The sequence below is a fragment of the Cornus florida genome, unplaced genomic scaffold (genome assembly GCF_030987335.1).
Source record: "Cornus florida cultivar Cherokee Brave unplaced genomic scaffold, ASM3098733v1 CherokeeBrave_3.0.0_Hap2_Chr11, whole genome shotgun sequence".
NCBI lineage: Eukaryota > Viridiplantae > Streptophyta > Magnoliopsida > Cornales > Cornaceae > Cornus > Cornus florida.
The window spans coordinates 118462403-118485592 of NW_026775581.1; the positions used below are offsets into that span (position 1 = coordinate 118462403).

The 23190-nt window shown below is 33.0% G+C and overlaps 1 protein-coding gene and 1 long non-coding RNA gene across 3 annotated transcripts; one reads left to right on the forward strand and one right to left on the reverse strand.

The window, feature by feature from the left end:
- Window positions 1–910: 910 nt before the first annotated feature.
- Window positions 911–7485, forward strand: LOC132283826 (uncharacterized). The gene is made up of 3 exons (XR_009472148.1): window positions 911–6927; window positions 7007–7098; window positions 7193–7485. It is a non-coding gene; the product is annotated as an uncharacterized LOC132283826 (long non-coding RNA).
- A 6049-nt stretch (window positions 7486–13534) lies between these two features.
- On the reverse strand, window positions 13535–20670 carry LOC132284823 (uncharacterized). 2 transcript variants are annotated; one of them, XM_059786956.1, is made up of 8 exons: window positions 20282–20670; window positions 17283–19114; window positions 17046–17136; window positions 16716–16873; window positions 16539–16590; window positions 16364–16443; window positions 16181–16274; window positions 13535–14541 (listed from the first exon to the last, which is right to left on the reverse strand). In XM_059786956.1, exons 2-8 carry the CDS (start codon window positions 18276–18278, stop codon window positions 13979–13981), a joined length of 2034 nt encoding a protein of 677 aa, XP_059642939.1. In that variant the 5' UTR covers window positions 18279–19114; window positions 20282–20670; the 3' UTR covers window positions 13535–13978. The 2 variants fall into 2 exon arrangements, with proteins under 2 accessions (XP_059642939.1, XP_059642940.1); XM_059786957.1 differs by lacking the exon at window positions 20282–20670 and adding an exon at window positions 19655–20093.
- Between the last annotated feature and the right edge of the window lie 2520 nt (window positions 20671–23190).

Consider the following 23190-nt stretch of genomic DNA (forward strand, 5'->3'; position numbering starts at 1 on the left):
GGACTCACTCGGTTTGTGGCTGTGAAATTGTATTTTAGGCACATGACAGTACACGTGTCGATTTTTCCTTTGACAGCTGTAAGCTACTTCAACGTTAAACGGACCCTACCTCAAAACGGACTCTTAATTATATTTAGAGTAAATTACATTGAGAGCTCCACGAAGTTTGGACAAATTTCATAGAGCGTTTCAGTTTATTATTTTGACCTCCTTTTAGCTTTGGGTGCATGCTTAACAACCCACCTCTCTATCCCTCCATCAAAACTTGTAAAAAAGAAAATTCATAAAATGATCAAGTTGCCCTTCACTTATTCTTTATTTATTTACAATACTTTTTTTAGGATAGGATAACGGTGGTGGAGAGGAGAGAGAAGTAATAAGAGAGATGAGATACAAAAGTTTTTTTTTTTTTTTTTTTGATTTTATAATATATTTTGTATTATAAAAATATATTACATATAAGAATATAATTGACCTTTTATAGTCTTAAAGAGATTAGAGTAATAAACCTTAAATGCTCCATCCATGTAAGATTTACCAAAATCTCAGTGGATAATAAGTGTCTTAGGGATGTAAAATACTGCTTAAAAGTTTGGCCAAAATCACATATATTTCTATCCTTTTCAATTTTAAATGTTGGATAAGGTTATCAAACAAGACCTAAGTGTTATTTAATGATGTAAAATTTTAAGGTAATTTACACTCATAAGTTCTGAGGTTTGGGTTAATGCCACTAAGCGGATGGTCAATGCACTAGTTTATATGGATACTCTTAAGGTTTCAAAAGTTTACATACACACCCCTCTACCTGAAAAAATGACCATTTTAACCTTTGATTTAGTAGAAGTGTAAATTACTATTATAATCCTGTAAACTAAATTTTAAAGGACTAAAATCCCCTTCATTTTACATTCTCCCTCTAACCCACCATACCCTCTCTGTCTCTTACATACACCACCTGATACCCAACATATCCTCTCATCTCTATCTCTATCCTTCTATACCTTACCTTTCCTGTCTTAACACCACCCACCATCATCGCCCCCCCTTCATGAGAGACCTACTATACCACCACCATCGCCACCAACAATCAGAAAAACCCACCACCATTGCCGTCGATTAAAAGCGACGAGATCAGAGGCAAAAACCATCATCGGTCGCGAATTAGAGAAACCCACCGCCGCCGTCACCACTAACAATCAGAACCACCACCATCAATATCGCTAGCGAAATAGAGGCAAAAGCCTTCTGTAAAAAGCGACGAGACCGATTGTTTTCTTTAACCCACATCAACAGGACATACATCTTATGAATCCCTCCGTTCTAATCTTTCGTTCTCTCTCTAAACAGTTCATTTTCCTTCATTTTCTCTATCTAGAAAGGGATCCCTCTATTCTGTCTTCAATTCTGCTCTTTAGTAAGAGAAGAAAATCAAAACAATGGAAGAGAAGTCCTTCGCCTTCGAATCGAACCATGACGAAATGACCGAGATCGCATTCACGGATGACAAAAGGTCACGTACACCAAGCGGCAAAGAAAAGGTGGAGCAAAACCGTCAGATGTCGGCAATATCTTTCCCAACGGATCCGCTGCAGCCGGCGGTGACAAGGTTTTCCGGTCACTCGAGAAGCAGTAGGAGGAGCGTTGCCACAGTATAGAATCTCAAAGAACAGCAGCTTCTGCCTCGTATGCGGAACCGATCAGATCGAAGATTCGATCCGATGACAAAGAGGACGATAGCAATGCCGAATTAGCCGGTGGTGTTGTCGAGAACGGGAAAACGGAGGAGAAGAAGTTAAAGCTGAAGAAGCCGAAAGTTAGTATTGTCGAAGTCGCGTGTAGGTGTGGCGGTGGTGGGTAAGGGGATTACAGAATATTGAGTGGGATTATTTTTCTCAATTAACAGGTAAATATGACTTTTGAAATTTTTAGGGTGTCAATGTAAACCAGTGGATTGACCGCTGCATTGAGTGTCATTGACCCAATCTCAAGAGATGTGAGTATAATTTATCCAAAATTTTATGTAGGTGGTACTTCACTTTTCACTGGCACTTTAAAATTCAAAAACCACAACACCTTACTTTATTTTATTCACCAAGTTTTGAAACATACCAAACATGTCTCATTGAATTTTCAAAGTAGTTTTTATTTTAAAAAAGGAAGTTAGAAATTTTGCTTAATTTAAAGATTGTTTCCAAACAACAAATAAATAAAATGAATTTATAGGATAACATTTTTACCCTTGACATCTCTATAGCAACAACAACTAAGCCTTTTTCCATTGAGCCTTAACAAATGTACAATAACAACAACTAAGCCTTTTTCCAGCGACATTATGCTATATTCAAGCTCAAAACCTCAGTTATTCCTCATGCTATCATATCTTTCTTTATTAACGCGTTGACTTTGGTCTTCCTTTGCCCCTAGTATTATCCTCAATGTGGACTATGTCATTTTTTTTTACCAGCGCACTCAAAGGCATTCTTTACACATGTCCAAACCATCTTATCTCTATTTTTCTCATCTTATTTCCAATTGCTATTAGTCCAACCATCTCTTAAATGTAATCATTTCTGAATCTATTCTTTCTAGTCTTACTGCACATCCATATCAACATTCACATTTCTGTCACATTCAACCTTAGTATCTGTATAAAGACATGTTCTCATTGACTAAACAAAAATGACATGATTATCCTTATTGTTAATATGTTGATTAAACGAACCACGGTAGCAAATAACAATGGTGGTTTTTTTTTGTGAACTCGTTATTTGCCGAAAAGTTTTTCACTTAGTCAGAATTAAGAAAAAAAATTGGTAGATTTATTTATTAATGTTAATTATAAAACATCACAAATACTGGGAAAATTTTAAAAATGTGGTTGTAGCTAAAATTCTCATATTACAGTAGCCGTCATCAGGGCCAAAAAACATTCACTGACACTAATCTGTTATGGTCAACGTTTGTTAACGGGAGGATAATGCTGTTCAAGCCTCTGTGCTTGTGGCAGAGGCTGACGCCACTTATCACATCTTATCTCTACTAACCAACTTGTTAGAACTTATTCAACACTGGCAGGTATTATTTGCTTTGCACCCTTTAATGCTTGCAATTAGGGTTGGCAATTTGTGCTCACAGGTCATAATCGTGTCGTGTCGATGTAAGGATATTCTACTAGGTAAGTCAGTACCCGACCCGTTTAATAATCGTTTATTTATAATTATAAATAAATAAATAAATATATATATATATATATATATATATATATATATATATATATTGTAAGTCTCAATCCAACCAAATTACTAAACGGGTATTAATAAGTTACATGAGTTAAACCCCTCAACCCTAACACGACACGATTAATTAATCGAGTTAATTGTGTCAACCCGTTTATGACCTAAATCCGATTGAGGTTAACCCAAACCTGCCTCCTAATAAGTGTTAGTAATCAATTTCTTCCCTCGTGGCAATAAGGGACGTCACAATCATCATTTTTTACGCCCAGCATCTTTACTGATCTAACTTACATGGGCTTGTGCATGCCTAGGGGTGGCAAAAATTCCCAATCCGGTGGGCAACCGCCCCGCCACCGCCCCGTTTAAAACGGGTTCAAAGAACCGTTTACTTAAATGGGTGGGGATGGGGGTTTAAAAAAAAAACCCCTACCGGTTTCAAGGCGGGGGCAGGGGACTCAGGTCCCCGCCCCGAATCCGCCCCAAAACCGGCCCCGATTAATAAATGAAAATATTTTATTATAATTTTATAAACACTATACTGCTTTCACTTTCAAACTTTTTATATTCCTAAAGATTTCTTTCGGACTTTCTATATTTCTAATGATTTTTTTTAGACTTTCTATATTTCTATACAGCTTTCTAATGATTTCTTTCAAACTTTCTATATTCCTAATGATTTCTTTCAGACTTTCTATATTCCCAATGATAGTAAGGCGGCATATTATATATTCCCAACGGCACGGAGATTTTATAAAGCAATTAGCAGGTATTCCTACAGGCTACAGTCTTACCGTTCTACACTCCTTCCTGCCTCCTTCACCGACCATCTTGATTCACTGCCTGAGCCCACTTTCGCCTGAGCCGACGCCCCCTATTTTTGCAGATATTTTTTCTCAATCACAGGTTAGTTCAAACAATAAGATCCATCAATTGATACTATTTTAAGCCAAAAAAAATTTCTTGCAATTTTTTGGTTCGGATTTGAAGTTTTTCTTGCAATAGGGTGTCATATCCATGTTTTTTTACTTATTTTTTTTTCAAATTCTAAATAGAGTGCAAATTTTGGTATCATATATATCAAATGGGAAAATTCATTACTGTCACGAATCATTAATATATTTTGATGTTATGTGAGATGTTATATATATATATATATATATATATATATATATATATAATGATTGTGATATTGTCTTTTTTGCATAAAGGTCAAATAAATGGTAGTAGAAGTTTGTTGAAAATGATAATGGCCCCAAATAGTCTTGACGTTTTCATTTTGGCAATGCAATTATATAATATAATATATTAATATATTATAATACAATTAACATAGATACATATATGTGTGCGTCAGTGTGTGTATATATATATATATAATTTTGTATTGTTTATTTATTTGTATGTATGTCTGTGGAATTTTTATATCTTTCTACTAATTTTATATTTTGGTCTGCATTTTTTTATATCTAAAAACAACAAGTTGAAAGATGTTGGAGTCGGAGTTGGAGGGAAAATTTGTGACTTCTCAACCTCAAAATATAGTTACAGAACTACAGAGCCTTCAACAATGCTAATTTAACTCCAGTTGTCTTCTCATTTGTTGATGTCCCTGATGAAGATGTAGCAGATGATACAAGTAGGAAGAGAAAATTGCCGTCAATTGTTTGGAATGACTTTTCTAGGGAAACAATTGATGGTATACAATATGGTGTTTGCAATCATGGTAAAAAAAAAGTTGAAAGCACCACCTAGTTATGGAACAAGTAGCTTGCGTGATCATTTAAAAAGGTGTATGGGACATAAAAAAAAATGGTGACTTGAGACAATATGTTTTGCAAGGCAATCTTAAAAAGATTGAAGGTCAAGTGAATCAAGTGGAATATCGTAATTTTGTGTTTGATCAAAATATCTCCCGACATGAGGTTGCTTGCATGATCATAGTACATGAGTATTCCCTTGCCATGGTTAACCATTGTCGCTTTCGAAATTTTGTTAATAGCTTTCAACCTATGTTTAACATGGCTTCTCAAAACACAATCAAGAGTGACATCTTAAATATCTACAATTCCGAGAAGGCTAAAACATTAACATTTATGGAGAGTCTTAATTGTAGGGTTGCAATCACTTCTGATATGTGGACTTGCAACCATTCAAAGAAAGGTTTCATGGCAGTAACAGCTCACTTTATCGATGACTCATGGAGATTGCAATGAAGAATTTTGAGGTAATTTTAATTTAATTTTTAATATGTTTATTTTTTTTTCATAATTTTAATATGTTTATTGTTTATTTCATATAATGCAATATATATGTTTATTGTTTATTTCATATAATGCAATTTTTTGTTTCACTTCATATATGCTTATTAATTATGCATATTTTCATTTTATTATGTTTTAGATTTACCTATGTGCCTGCTCCACACAATAAGAAAGTTCTTTCTCAGTTACTTATTGATACCATGTTAGATTGGAATTTTGATAAAAATTTGTCCACCATTACCTTAGATAATTACACCACAAATGATGCCATCATTGGTTCTATCTTAGACAAGGTTGATTCAAGTACATTTTTACTTGATGGGAAGATTCTTCATATGAGATGTTGTGCACACATCTTGAACTTGATTGTGAAAGATGGGTTAGAAGTAATGGGGGATGGAATTAAAAGGATACGTGATAGTGTGTATTTTTGCACAGCAACACCAAGTAGACTTGAAAAGTTTGAATAGGCAGCTCGCCAATTGAAGATTCCATATAAGAAAAAGTTAGCTATGGATTGTAAAACCCGTTGGAACTCTACATATCTTATACTTCAAGTCGTTTTAATATATAAAGATGTGTTTCCACGGGTAAAGCAACGCGATAGGCTTTACACTAAAGTTCCAACTAATGAAGATTGGGAAAGGGGGAAAGAAATTTGTGCGAAGTTGAAATTATTCCACACTACTACAGAGTTGTTTTCTTGGTTTTCTTATCCTACTTCAAATTGTTATTTCCAAAGAGTTTGTGAAATCAGAGTTGCATTGTCTACTTGGCTTGAAGGCCCACTTGAGATCATTAGAGTGATGGCATCAAAAATGTTGGTTAAATTTGAGAAATATTGGAATGTTTGTCATGAGGTGATAACGGTGGTGGTGGTTTTAGATTCACGATACAAGATGAAGCTAGTTGAATATTATTTTAATAAAATTTATGGACAAGAAGCATTGGTTGAAGTTCAAAGAGTTCAACAAATTTGTATTGATTTACTTTTCGAGTACCAAAACAAGTCAAGCTCAAATAAAAGTAGCGTGGGTGGTTCATCTTCCAATATTACTTCTCTTACTGAACAAGTGGAAGTTGTGGAGGAGGATGATTTGTTAAAGTTTGACTGATTTGTAGACTCGAGTTCATATGAAGTGCAAACAATGACTGAGCTGGACTTTTACTTGGAAGAAAAAGTGTTACCTAGAGAAATTGATTTTGATGTCTTGGGTTGGTGGAAAACTCGTGGAATTAAGTATCCTCTTTTGAAAAGGATTGCTCGGGATATCTTAGTTATCCCGGTGTCTACAGTTGCATCGGAGTCTGCTTTTAGCACCGGTGGTAGATTGGTCAGTCCTCATCGTAGTGACTTCATCCAACTACTTTGGAGGCTTTGATGTGTGCTCAAAGTTGGCTCTTGAGTGAAGAGAATGGACCGAATGGTAATTAAATCTGATTTTTTTGGTTAAATAAATTCTCTTTAATGTAATGACTATTTAAAATGTTTTGTTTTGTTTTTAGGAGCTCATTCAGACAAAAAGACTCATCCAATGGCAATATATTTTGTGATTGTGATGAAAATGATTCTCCAAATTATGAAGTTTTGGACTAAGGTATTACATTAGTTTTTTTATTATTATACCTTGTTATTTTTTCTTAACTTAATGTTGTTTTTTTAAAAAAATTATTGTTTTTATTCTATTTCAGATTAGGTTGGTGACAATTGGTGGTTTTGAAGAGATTACAGAGAATGACTTCAGATTCAGGCTGTTTAGGCTTAGATTATGGCCTACTGTTTTGAATAGTTTTATTCCTCTTAATTAAGGCTATTGTTGGAAACTCTTATGTTTGTTTTTTGGCTATTTTTTTGGAATTTCTTTTTTCTTGGAAAAATGTTATTTTTGGTTGATTAATGATGATGTTGGATGATGTTGCTTGAAATATCAAATTTATGTGGATCTATTAGGGATTTTAAGATTTATGTGGTTTTGTTACAGAACTTTTGTTGAATAAAAAGATTTGGAATTTTCAAAATTGATCGGCTATTGGGGGGGGGGGGGGGGGGGGGGGGGCAAGCGGGGATGGGGCGGGGGTGGTCATGGGGCGGTTTTGAAGGTGCCAAATTTAAACGGGGATAGAGATAGGGAATGATAAACCCACCCCAACCCGCCCCATTGCCATCCCTATGCATGCCACCTATTTTACGGTTAGGAATTGTCTCTAATACCATCTATCAGAACCCTTACATGATATAAATATTATCCACTTTGCACCCTCTCGACACTTATGGCCTCTTTACACTTGTAGTTTTCAAAATGCGTCTATGAGATATCACTCCTTATAAGTGTTAGCAACCAATTTCTCCCCAAGTAACACGCTACTAGGAGAGATTCTGAGGGTAGAGGACACATACCCTTAGGCATGAAATGGCTTCGCCCCTGCCCAACGTCCTTAGTTGCCTCACATAGGCTTGTGCACCATCTTGGTGCTTATGACTTTTAAAACACGTCTAAACATATGGCTTGACTCACATATGGCTTGACTCACATAGGCTTTTGTACCCTTTTGGCGTTCAGAACTTTCAAATTACATCTAAATAATGAAGAGACATCCCCTTATAAATGCCACCAATTTATCCCTAAGTAACACGTTGTGCAAATATTGATATTGTTTTCTTTGCACCCTCATGACAACCATGGTTTTCAAAATGGTCTACACAAGCACGAGACATCACTTCTTACAAGTGTCGATGACTAATTTTTCCCCTATCGTTTTTTTTTTTTTTTTTTTTCCAAACAATGTGGGACGTCACAATCACCTTTTATTGAAACCCAACGTTCTTAGTGGCCTACCCTCTTGGCGCTCATGCTTTTCTAAATACGTCTAAACAGGTATGAGACATCCCCATGTAAGTGCTATCAATTTTTTCACTATGTAAATATTGTCCGCTAATAGTGTTGTTCGTTTTTCTTGTTTAAGAATGTTAAAAAAAATTCGGCTTAGAAAAATAAAAACCAAACCGAATTGAAATATATAGTTTACAAGTCCATTAGGATAAATAAAAAAAATTATTTTTGAAATATGAACCGAAAACAAAAACCAAAATAGTTCAATTCAACTTGAACCGATTTCAACAATTGTCTTTAGACGCTCACATCTCAATGTGATTGGATTATCATTCTTAATAGATTGTGAATATTACATCCACCAATAATAATAATAAATAAATAAATAAATATTATTTCGTAGTTAATGAAAATCATAAAACACATCAAATCAATCAACTAAACAACTTGAAAACAAAAACCAACAATAAAAAGCTAGTATTACATTGGTATCCATGTGAAAAAAGTATAGAGAAACATACCTTTCGCCCCATGTCTTCTTCTTCTTCCATCTTTTCACTAATTAAAAAGAAACCGCTCTATAATAAAAAAAGAAACAACAGAAGAGAAAAGGCACACCATTGTTACTACTAAACCTACACAACCACCCTTTTATATAGGAGTAAATAAACCATCATAGAATTGGTTTCCTATTGTAATTTAGATTCTTTTATAAGTTTCCTATTGTAATTTGGATTCTTCTAGTCGTGACTATTATGGTAACACAGGTATTATAAGGCAAGGACAATACTAATAATTAGAGTAACTCGATACTTATATTTTTAAATAAAAAACAAATAAATCATCAAACGCAAATTTTGGTTAAATTAACTAAATTTAATGAAATGGGCGATCAAACTTAATGTTAATACTCGATCCAACATTGATGACGTAAACACCACCCTCAAAGATAAGCTTTGGCAGTTAATTTTTAAAATTATACTTAAGTCGGTCTCTTTCAAGTTTATCAATTTTGTTGAACAATTTAAAGATTTCATCCTACTGACCGCTAAATACTATTTATCTTTGTAAAACACAAATAAGTTTTGTAATTTTCATAGGACCAATAAGTTTTACTTTTCAAATTGTTTTTCATTTAAATTCTAAACAACCCAATAAAATTACCAAAACAATCAATTTTTTATTCTTGGTTTCTAATACACCAAGTTCTTTGAGCTCTCTTCTTTCAGTCGAAACAGGATTCTATGGTTCCCAGTTGCGATATCGGTTGCGATCGTAGTGTAACAAACCGTAATCATGAATTTTTTTAAACTCGCACATGATAATCGATACGTGACTTTTTTTACATAATTTGATAAAGATGAATTTTTTAAATTAATTTTGATGAATTTTAATGAATTTTTAACATCATTTAACTCAACTAATAACATATTAATGAGTTTGAGTTTATTTATTTTTATTAAAAAGACTTAGTAATTATACTTATTACAAAATTAATGAATAAAAATAAAGTCAATTATAAAAAAGATGAAATTTTATATCATATACAACATATGAGAAGGAAAAGATCAAAAATAAAATTAAAAATTACACTATGTACAAGTCCAGTTACATAGATGGTTTTTTATTTATTTATTTGGTTACTAGAAGTTTTGATAGAGAAAGCAAACTAATGATGTGAACAAGTTTATAGATAAAAGAAGCTTGTGAAGGCTAACTCTGTACAAGTCACTGTCCCACATCGGAAATTTTAATGGAAGATGTGAATAACTCTGCTTAGAAAATCAATGCCTAATTAGTTAAAGTTTAGGTGGGTCATTATTTAAGTTTTAAGAGTTGGATGGGCTAACAATTTAAAGGCCCATCTTTAAAGTTTTAAAAGTTGGCTGGGCTCCTAATTTAAAGGCCCATATATGAAATTTTATATTATATTTGCAAGTCAGTTTAAGTAGTCTTTTTATTTAGGTTTTTTTTATTATTATTTTTTTTATACTGGGTTTAAATGAATTTTACTTGTTCCAAAATCAATCATAAAAGCTATACTTAATACATTTTTATGACTAAATTATCCTTATAAATTATTATATCTTTGTTCTCTTTTTTGACTTCATAAAAAATATATAAGATGATAAATACGTTCACTAAATTATCTTTATCAATTATGAGTCGTTGGACGAATATGTGGCACGAAAAGACCATCCTACTAGCATGTCCATTAAAACAACATGAATTTTCAAAGACAAAATTACCCTTATATCATCCTCCTTAAGAGATCATCCCCCTCCTATATATTTGATGCCTTCTCCTACAAAGAAACTCATAATACCAACCCCATTCGTAATTTCATCAATTATCCGTCTATCAAAAAAATGAATTAATTTAGCCAATCCTCTTATACCTCCAGTTAAAAATGCTGCATAAAAAGCATCTATGTAACCACGATTATATGACCAATCATATATCCCATTTATTATTTTGTCCCTAAGAGTTCTCTTAGGCCCCGTTTTAACAAATGAATTAATTAAGATCAAATTTTGCGAAGATGAATAAACGGGTTTATATAAAAAAGATGCTATAAAAATTCCGAAATAAGCTATACTACACGAAACCAACAATAGACTGAATGGGCTCGTCGATCGAGTGACGGATATAGAGAACCGGATTCATCAACTTAAAGAGGAGAGAAAGAGAATGCCACCATAGAAGAAGACGGAGTTATCTCTCAGGGCGACCTGATGGCAACGACAACGGTGGTGACACCGAAGATAACGGGGAAGAAAACCTATAAAGTGATATATTTGTGTATTATGGTTATGATCGAGAATCAATGATGGCAATAGAGAAAATGGTTTGACTATGGTATAGAGATAGAGATTAATGATGGAAGATATTAATAGTAATTGAGATTCTTTGTTAATTAGGATTTTATAAGGATAGTTTTGTCTTTAAAATTTTATCTTTCTAAAGTATAATACGACTGTAATGACACATCACCATCGGTTTCACGAAAAAATATATATATATATATCAAAAAAAAAATTATATCACAAGAGTAATGATATTTGCACCGCAGTGAATTACCTAACCGAATGTTTGTGATTAGTTATTTATGCACATGTAAGTGGATAGACCCACTTTTTTATTTATGCGATTTGTTATAGTGAATTGACAGACTTATTTCTTTTAATTGATCCATTTAGACATAAATAAAGAAGTGGGGCCTTCCACGTGCATGTATTGTGCATAAATAACCAATCAACAACATTCAGTTAGCTACCAAAGGACCAAATGGCCCAGCTGTATCACCCCTTTCTTTTCAAAGGGGAGGTCGAACCTCGGCGGAGGTAAGGTGTGTGTGTATTTGTTTTAACTTTCAAAAAAATATTTGGTTAGGTAATTCATTGTAACAAATCAGTGCAAGTACCATTACTCTATCACAAATGATAAATTTTTTTTTAGGCTAGTTTCTCTGTCTCAATATTCTATTTCTAAAATTATAATAATCCATAATCTTCTTTTACCATAATCATCACAACGCCAACACTGAAGCCATCAAAATAGTCCTCCTCTGCATAATCAATCATAAAAACTGTAATTAATACATTTTTATGACTAAATTATCTTATAAATTATTACATCTTTCTTCTCTTTTCTGACTTCGCAAAAAAATATATATATATATATATCACAAATGGTAAATAGACTAAATTATCCTTATAAATTATTATATATTTCTTCTCTTTTCTGACTTCACGAAAAGAAAAAAAAATAAGATTATAACACAAATGGTAAATAGTTTTTCTTTTTTAGGCTAGTTTCTCTGTGTCAATGTTCTATTTCTAAAATTATAAAGATCCATAATCTTTTTCTACCATAATCATCACGCCAACATTGAAGCCATCAAAACAGTCCTCCTCTACTGCTCTACATGTGCATCAAACAATTCTCATGACTAATTTCATTTATAAGTGCCTTAATTTTTTATTTATTTTTATTTATTTATTTTTGTCATAATCCCAAGTCCTATGCAAAAGAGACACAAACATAATCCTAAATTTTTGAGTTATAGTTTCAAACCAACACATAAGAATTATTTACATATCTTTTAATTATCTCCATGGTTAATTATACATAGCTTCTATACACACACACACCACACACCACACACACTGTGTTTAACCAAAATTCTAGAACTATTACCGCTGGCAACTTTCGAAAGAAAATTTAGGTGAGAGTTTCTTTCTCTTGCTCGTATAAGGAAAGTTAATAATGTCACGTTTCATTAGTGACAAAATCATGAAAAACACTTCATAATGTCTATCGTTGTCCTTTCCCTTTTTGGTCAATTCAATTATTTTGGAGAAGGGGGGAAAAAAAAATACATTTTCTTTCTTTTCCTTTTTAAATTTTTTTCCTTTTCTTATATATATATGTGTGTGTGTCTGACGAATATATTAGAAATTCTCCTCATCCCTCTTTCACCATTTCAAACATTAATTAAAACTCAAATTCCACAATTTTACACCAACTAAGATTCAATCCCATAATATTACTTCAATTAAAATTTAAAATGATAAAAATCCAATAAAGAATCAATCACGATATGTATGCTCTCATTGAATTTTAAGTTTATATGAGAGAATTCCTAATCCATTCGTCACACACACACACACACACATATATAAGAAAAGGAAAAAAATTTAAAAAGGAAAGAAAGAATTTTTTTTTTTAAAAGGTAATTTAGTTCTAAAAGTATAAGTTTCAAAGTTTTATAAAAATAGGAAACATATATTAATTATGAGAAATTATTACAAGGTCAATTAAATTTAGACATCCAATAACTTTATCATTAATAGTCTTAAAGGTCTAAATTAATTGAAAACTCTATTTTTTTTTTTTTTTTTATACATACATTACTATTAATTAATTCTCTAAGACAATTTAAGTATCTAAATTATAATATGATATTTTTCTATATTTTTCTTGAATAAATTTTCATTCTATTCAAATAGATACTAAAAAATCACTTTTCTTTTCATTTTTATTTTATATTTCTGCACCATTTTGAATGTCAAATTCAAATAAACCGTAACATTCGCTCTTTAGGCCATCAGAATCAACACGCACAAACCTCTCTCTCTCTCTCTCTCTCACACACACACACACACACATGAAGTTTATGATAAGATTAATGAGAAATAGCAAAATTATCACCAAATTAAAGCAGCAGACGAACAAAGCAGAATACTCCGTACTAAATAAAGCACTGCAATAGGAATGAATTAAACACAATCTCTAAAAGCAGTACATTAATACAGGACAGTGGACAAAATTTCAAGGCAAAGTCGTCAATTTTTTTTTTGTTTTTTTTATTATTATTATTTTTTTTCTATTCTTATGCTATCAACTGAATTTGGTATTTCACAAAAAAGAAAAAACAAAACTGGAAAAAAATCGTCACGTACAAAAGAGAAACAAAAAGATATAGCTAAAATATCAACGACTACACAATATGAACACCAGCACATCTTCATCCAGCTTCACATTATCCATTTCCGGGTCCCAATTGTAGAAACACAGTATGGACCTGGATTGTGTGAACATTATCTCTGAATTTGTGCAACTATGGAGTGATGTATGTGAACTGTTAAATCCTGACAGGCAACCCATAATTCTGGAATGTCCTGATCATTCCATCCCAACCTGCTGTTACAATGACAAGACCCCACGTTGCTGATAAAACTGCGCGATTGGGGCTGTTATTCTGATGCTGATGATGGTCATCACTGTCACGAGATCTATAATCATGCTCTGCAACTGTTACATCCCACAGAGGAAGTTTCTCCTCCGGCCACGTTGCAGAGCTCCTACATGAGCCATCCATGGATAACCAATTAGCTAACGAAAAACGTTTTGAATCCCTGATCCAGGAAGAAGCCTCTTCTTGTTCATGTCTTGGTGAGCAACACTGGAGGCTACTGCAATCTAGATCATTTTGTTCCGTTCCCATTCCGGACCAAGGAATTGCAACTGATACACCGTCAAAGAAGAAGTGCTCGCAGGAACGTACAGATTTTGTTTGTTTCGATGAAGAAACACACAAGTCGTCATAGTTCCAGATGTAAACACGAGAATCCTCCCCAACCGATATTAGGTGCCTTCCAGTTGAAGTAAATGAAGCCGACATCTGACTTCTCGACTTTGTAAACCCTGAAGCAATCAATACAATTCATTTATTTAGGAATACAATACCACAATAAATTCTATGTATAAATATAGCAGTATAGGCTGTATGCACATGAAACTATGAAAGTATTGTAATAATATCTCTATAAGGTTACGATTCGTACTGAGTTAAATGTATTTAGTTCTTACAATGTATATTATTAAATTGGTAAAATGATAAATTAGAGACTATATAACTGAGAACAGAAATCCATGCATAAAGGAGAATACCAACAATTTGAAGCATGCATACAGCTGTTAGGCTGGCAGCTTCTTGACTTGTTCAATTAGTTTAGATACAATGTACAGGTTAGGTATTACTATATAAGTGAATTGGGTACATCTTTTCATGGTTGATGGAAATATATATAAAAGTTAATCTGGCTATCAGCTTCAGAAATAATGTTTTAACAATCAATACATGCGCTTGCATGCACCTACACACGCTGCAGATGCCACATACTATAGAATGTCCATTGGGCCTTTAGAAAAATGTAAATGATATTCTAATAATTTTACCTACACATAGCCTGAGTCCCTGAGAAAAGGTTGCCTGTATATCTTAACTCTTCAAAATTCAACGATATTAGAGAAAGTCATATTTATATTTATTCTATTTTTATCTTATCATTTCAATGAACAAGCAGCCCACTAACATAAAATTAAAAAAAGAAGAAAGGTGTCAGGGGGTGGCACCAAATTTGTTGCAACTTTGGAGGTCCTTCATAATTTTTTGTAAAAATAAGGATTCAATTGCATAGTTGTTAACATAAAAGCTTTTTCAAAAAGATAAAAGAAATTTTCTAAGACAGTATGGCTTGACAAAGCTCAAGAATAAATGCAATTGGAAAATGGAACTTTAGATCAGGACTGGAAAGTATAGCATCACATGAACTGATTAATAAAACCCTATCAGTTACCTAGTAGCATAATAGGTTATCTAGTTGGATTTACTGAAGAATTACAAAAGCCAGAAATCTGCAGAGAAGCTATAAGTGTAGCTTAGTTTCGAAGGTCAGTCCATGAACTAATAAAAAGTACTAATTCTGATTTTTTCCAGGTAAAGGGGAAGGTCCATAATTAGGTACAGCGCATACAACACATCGATCCAATTCTGTATATACAACGCAACTGGATCACCAGAGCATTTGAAAGAGTAAACTGAGTTAAATAATAGGTATACAAATCTGATGTTCTAAGTATAAAAATAATGACCAGAAGCAAGAAAAAAATCGAGGAAATTCAAGAACATTTCTTTAGCTCCTTTTAGGAAAATAAAAGATTGCATTGAGAGTACAGATGACTCAAAATATCAGTGCCACACAAGAAAGATTGACTGTTTCAGGTTTTACATCCGCTAGTTATTCCACACTAGAGATACTTAAACTAACAACACAAAGATTTCAAATTGAATGATCAGTTGAACATTTCAGCCTTAAAACTACATTATATGTGGTACAAACATTTTCTTTACAAGCTTAAATGATTAGAATATTTAGGGAGAGCATATTAAGCTTGCTCAAGTAGTTAAGGCAGATAAAGCTCTACAAGTATGTTGGAAAACTAGCGTGTAAAGAAACAGAAATTCCCACAGAATCATTCAAGAAGTAAATCATTCTTATACCTTTGTATTTATGGACAACATCAATCCCGTCAAGTATACGAAGTTTGGAATCCTCTGATGTTATCATAACTCTCTGAGATTCTTCCGGTGAAAACTGAGGAAGAGGTGGCAGTTCATGTCAATACATAACTCAGATTGAAGCAAGCATAATATCGTAGCAACAAGACCCGGAAGAGTAAAAACCTGAATGCCAGTAATTTTGTTGCCGGAGGATTTTCTTCTACCCTGGATATGTATCTGTGCATTTAACTGAAGATTGCTACCTATATATCCACAAAGCTAATTCAGGGACTCCACAAGAAAAGACAATAATATGACATGAACTGGAAACAATATCCAACATAGGGTGAGTATGCACCTGATGTTTCATAGAAGCGGCAGTTGCCAATAATGGAACCGACTACAAACCCCTGGCTTCCACAAAAAGGATATGAAAAGATCATGAACATATCATGATGGAATGAACTTTGGAAGACAATAATATTAGTAGCAATAGTACGATAAATTCGTAACAATATCGTATTCTGAATCATACTTCTCCATTTGGTCGGTAACATATAGCAGTCACAATATCTCTGATATCAGCCCAATCAACAACGCGCCTCTCAGACACTCCCCAAATTCGAACTTTTCCATCTATGGATCCACTAATGAAATAATTTTCATCAACAGGATTGAACTGAATGCATGTCACTGATCACATCCAGAAAAAAAATATATTAAATTAAAATTTTGAATATTCAACATATATTGGATCTAGGGGACACATCTCGTTGAGAAAATATCAATTTTCTCCAATGTTAAACAAGCAAGTACAAACATGAAAAACATGACAAGGTAAAGAATACAAATTTCTAATACTCACCATAATTATTGTGATGGAAAACACTAAGACATTCATCACAGCCCACTTGCCATAGACGAGCAGTTTTATCCTCTGATGATGAAAGAAGACGCTGCAACCAACAAAATGATTTAGCTTTGCACGAGCCACAAACAAAAGGGAATAAATTCCACATATCCAAAGACGAAAGGGAATGAAATTTACATATGACTATAGCTAAGTAATTAAAAATTGTTACTATCTGCTGCAATGACTCACATTGGATTTGGACCAAGCCAAGTCCAAGATATTACTGGTATGGCCCTGAAACTCTTGCAGTGGCGACTCTTCTATCCAAAAACCCTTATCAGGAATAACAATAGAGGCGTGACATGACTTTTTTCTTCCAGAACTGGACTTGCCTTCTTTCCCTTGGCTACTGAAATTGCCTTCAGCACATATATTCTTGTGAGAGGCATCTGTCAATGTAACACGCCAAATTCGAACAACCCCATCTTCACCACCACTTGCGAGAAACTGGCCATCAGGACTAAACTTCATCACCCGAATGGAGCCTTCATGAGCATGTATTTCTTGCCCAACATAGACAGCAGTGAACTCCATACATTTTTTCTGGTTCTGACGCACTTTCATTCTATTTACCTTTAGTGATTCAGAAATCTCCTTGGATACCTTAGATACATCCATACCTTTATCTCCCCTTCTCTTGCTTGTGAAACTTTTCCACCAACTCCAGAATTTCTTTTTATCTATATCAATACTCTTACATTCTTCAGCATGACCCTGAGCCTCCCTCTGTCCAAATTGTTGAACAGAAGGGAAAATGTAACCGGGCACTCCTTCCGGCTTAAGGGCCACGTTCAATTTGTCAAACTGATCTTGATCGAATTCATCAATCATACAGTTGGCTTCACCATTTAATTTATTGCTATTACATACCAACTCTTCTGCTGCACAATTTACAGATGAACCACAAGAACTAGAGACAGCTCCACTGCATTCTACAATTCTTTCCAATCCCATCATCTCTGGTTTCTCAGCAAGGACAACACCATACGAAGGGGTGAATTCAACCAACCCCACTTCACTTAGCAATTTTTCCCGTCTTTCCTTAACACTCCGTAGCTCACTCATCCAAATCTCATACCCCAAACTGCTACACACCAAATCTTCTTTGGCAACAATGGGCTCCTCAGACAAAATGTATTCCGCAGTGTCAAAGAAGACCTCTTCTTCCTCATCAAAGTTCAGCATGTCTTAGTAGTTTCAATACTAAACTTCCACATCAAACCCCACTCCTTTATCACTTCCTCCAGGCAATTATAATAACTAGACAACCATTAAATACTCACCAAGGGCCCGAATCACGGACCGCATATCACTAACTATGCAAGACAAACATTGAATTGAACCCACAGTATGTAATTCCACTAAGAAATAAATATTTAAATCAACATGTCCCGGTAAGAGGTACCAATTACTAATCCCACAGGACCAGCAATCACAGATGTCGTCCACACATGCTAAATCTACAATTGATATCCCAGCACAACCGGGAGTTGTAGAATAATCAAATGAATAAAACAGAAACCAAAGCTTCGAGGTTCAAAGACTGTACCTTGGAAACAATGTGAAGCAACAGCGTAATTCAACAATATCACCGACCCTCCTATGATTGTGGCTTATGCATTACCCTCTAAGGTCAATGGTACATAGATAAACATATACAGCACACCAAAACTATTTCAAGTCCTCTGAATTGAGCCAGTAAAATTTGAGGGGTTGGCATTGTATAGCGAAAGAATGGCGGATAAAGGAAAGGTAGAGATGGTGTGAACTGTGAATTAATTTAATCACCACAACCGCCAAAGTCACACACAAAACCCCAAAGGCCAAGGTAAATAAGTGAATAGGGGCCTCGAGATTTGTGGGTTTCCAAGATAAAGCAGTGCACGAGCAACAAACAGGAACGGCGTAGCACGAGAAACAAAGAAGCCTAACAGTAGTATATGCTACTAGCATATGCTATACGAGTACGTGTTTTTCTGCTTCTCTGCGAAGTCTCTCTTTTATTAAATCTCAACACTTTCCTGCAAATCCAAGACATACAAACAAAAGTCAATGAATACAAATTTATTATACTTTCAAATAAAAATCCCTTTTTAAAATACCCAATTGAGCAAATTCAAGTTTAAGCCTAAATTTCACAGACCCAATTGAGAAGATCCATTACAAGAACCAAAAAAACAAATTACACACCCAAATAAGAAAATTCAAATAAAAATGTGGAGCAAATAAAATAAAAATCCAAGTGACTATTTTGAATTATAAATCGAAAACTCAGAAAATTCAAGTACAATATTAAATTAGAAAACACATTGAGCAATTTAAAACAGAAATTACCTGAAAAAAAAAAAAAAAAACAAACAAACAAACAGAAATCAGTCCACAAAAGCAAATACTACAATATAGTCATGCATCCCTACTTGATCAACTCAAAATCGAAGTTTAAAAGGCTAAAAATCTCACAAGCCTTATTTTGTAAGATTCTTATGGGTTAGACCTCCAACTATAATCATTTTTAATACTAAAAAACTTACAGTTTTCTCATAAACTAATATGATACTTACCCTGAATTGAAATATAATAAATGAAGTAGGAATGTGTGGGCATTTTCAATACCATAAATGAATTAGGAAGCGCGTACAAGCTGAAAACAAAGGCAGAGAGTGTATCGTGGCAATAGGTATACCGTAGCTGTTGGGTGAGAAAGGGGCTCTAAAAATCGAGAAGGGTCCAAAACCAACACCTAGGTCTTCGCGTTCCCCAGTTGTTTTCCAGCCATTTAAACTGCTTAAACAATCTCTCTTTCTCTCTCTAAAAATCTCTCTATATAGACCATAGATATTTACAATTTCGTACTCTGTTTCTCCTCTGTTCTACACCTTCAAAACAGGTTTCCGAATTTTGGGTTCTTCTTAGCGTATAATCCAAATATAAAAACACAAATCTAGAGAGAGAAAGTGAGACGCTTCGCTCTCAACATTGGATTCTCGATTTTGGACCAGTACAGACAGTGATGATAGTATAATTAAAGAGATACGCAAATCCATATATTGTATTCGCATTTATGAACATATATCTTAATATATATATATATATATATATATATATATAGTAGTGAATAATATGAAATTTCCAGTAAAGTAATATGAATTGTGAACACTGTATCATTAAATTGAAGAACCAAAACTCACGTGATTTACTGCATCAGAAATTCGCAATCTAGATCTTCATACCATCTAATACCAATTATCCAAACAAGATCTCATATATTTATATGATGTATAATACAGCATGATTTTGGGAAAGAGAAAGTACGGACTGGACAGCGAGAGAGGGAGAGAGCAATGTTAAGAGAGACGATAAGATGGATCATAGTCCAAACAGTGATGCATTGTTTTTTAATTGACGGTGACATATAGTGATGTGTTGGATAATAAGGGACAGCCAACGATGTCCACTTTTTCTTTTTCTTTTTTTCTTTTTTTTTTCTTTTTCTCCAAAAGCTTCCAAAACCTTTTATATCATGAATTCCAAAAGTCCATCATGATGGCCATTAGTGATGACGGTTTAGTGCCCATGGTCCTCCAAATATGTGGCTCCCAATTAAAATAACATTACTCTTATTCAGTAATTGAATGATACAGTTTATTTTTTTTTTAAATTAAATAATTAGTTCATATATAGTTGTCACACACTACTATTATTATTGTAACATTCCCCATTTTTGTATGTATAGTTGTATATATATTTACGTGGTTTAGTGGTTAAAGTGTCCATCTATCATATTAAATAGTTACTTGGTGTTATATTATGGTTGTCTATTTACGTGGAGTTATATTATATTTGTTTTAATACGAGTGTTTAGGGATTTAAATTTTAAATGTTGATTAGGATATGCGATACGCGTTGCATCACGTTACGGAGGGAGTTTCCTATTCCTCTAACCAAAATTTATTACTTAGATTTAAAACCAAATTTAATAGGGAATGGAAAAGTGTTTTTCCGAATTACAAATGATAATTGTAGAGACGAATTTATAAGGTTTTATGGTCAGACAGAATTACGAGGAAATTTACAAAGCAAAATTGAAAGAGTGATTATGTTGGATAAGGAACAATTGTCACATGAATAAAGCAAGTTTAATCTTTACCTTCTTCTATATATATATATATATATATAAGATTGAGAGCGTATATTTGGTATATTTGGTGATTCTATTTTTTTAGATTGAGAATAGTTAAGTTCTTGTATTAGTGTGAATAATTAAATATTTGGTGATTCTGTATTATAAATTATTATTAACGTGTTTAGAATTATTTGTTTTTACAATTGGTTATTGTGGATGAATGATTAGTAATTGAGATATACCTGTTATATATGGATCTATAGGTTGATAGACCCATGAAATTGAGGCCTAAACTAGATTTGGAAGGACTTGGAAACATTGTTGTAGATCAGTTTAGTACTAAAATTTAAGTAAATTATTGTGTTGATTTTTAGGCAAGTGAGTTTGTCGCACATAGTTTGGTTGAGTTCCTTTTCATACAAAGGTTGGATATATTTTTTTTCTTTTTGTTCGGATAAAAGAGAAAGATAAGTTTATTAAATAATATTTATAATATTATAATATAATTGTTTTAATTATTTTTACTATTTATATTTAATAATATTTATAATATTATAATTTATAGAGGATAATATTATAATTAAAATTTTGTATAATTTAAGATAATATTTAATTTAAAACTTCTATATAATAGACTTAATAATTGACTTGTTACCGATAAAAATTTGTAAATGAGGAAGGATGGATCATCCTTTTTATTTTTATTATTTTCCTTCTATCATTTCTACCGAATAAAAGAAATTGGTTCCTTCCAATCTTATTTTCTTTCCACCCCTCTTTATTCTTTCCTACTGAACATTGCATAAGGAAACTAACATAATCGGAGGCTAGAATGACAAGAGGTCAAGTTTGGGATAGAATTGGCTAAACCCAATTCCGCCCGTTAGAAAATTATGCATACCAATTCCGTCCTTACACCGGGATTGATTTAGTACAATAATTAAATGAAGGTGAGTGACATTTATGAAAATGAAATAGAGATGAGTAGAAAATAAAAATCAATACCTCATTGAAAGATGCAAAGATATAAAACAATAAATAAATAAACACCTTTAACATTAAAAATTAAATAAATAAATAAATAAAATAAAATTTATATATATAATTGAGTTCAAGGCCGGGTTAAACACTAAATTCGCTCTCACTCTGAGATGAATTTTATTTATTTATTTATTTTTAATTCTATTCGCGGCCTATCAAATTCGTCCCATTAAGTTCAGAGCCGGATGAAATGGAGGGGAAATTGCCTCTGTCGGAGAAGCTGGTGAGTGCTCTACAGTCTGCCCAACAATCTAGCAAGACTAGCATATTAAAGTTTATAAAATACGGAGCAATATGTAACCACGGTACAATTTTTTTTTTGTTTTTTTATTTTTGGTAAGACACTGTATAAGTTTAGAGACTGAGAGGACAATGACATTGACGTTCCAAGAATAAGAATGAGAGACTTGACTTGCTTTCCAATCGTATCATATAATGCATTGAGATGTAATATTGGAAAGTATGTAAACACAGTACAATTTTATATTTTTATTTATTTATTTGGCAAGACAATGTATAGTTTAAGAGAATGAGAGGACAATAATGACATTGACATTCCAAAAACAAGAATGAGACGCTTGACTGGTTTTTTTCCAATCATATCATAAAGATGGAATGTCTATTTTCTAATCCATAAACTTCCAAATAATTATTATTGTGAAATGAAAGGCAAACACTGTTGTCATTTGTGATGTTGGTTCAAATGCAAATTTCATAATTAAGTCGGATCAAATTAATGTTTAAACTCAATTATTTAATTAAAGCTGTCACATCTACTATTTCACTTTTTATAACACCATTAAATAGTTTAATATAAAACCACAAGATCTTAAGCAAGAAGATAAAATGACTAGAAAAAATTAATATATGAATAAATGATGAAGATTCCTTCTAGGAAAAAGAAAAAAAGAAAGAAAAAAACCTTAATAAATA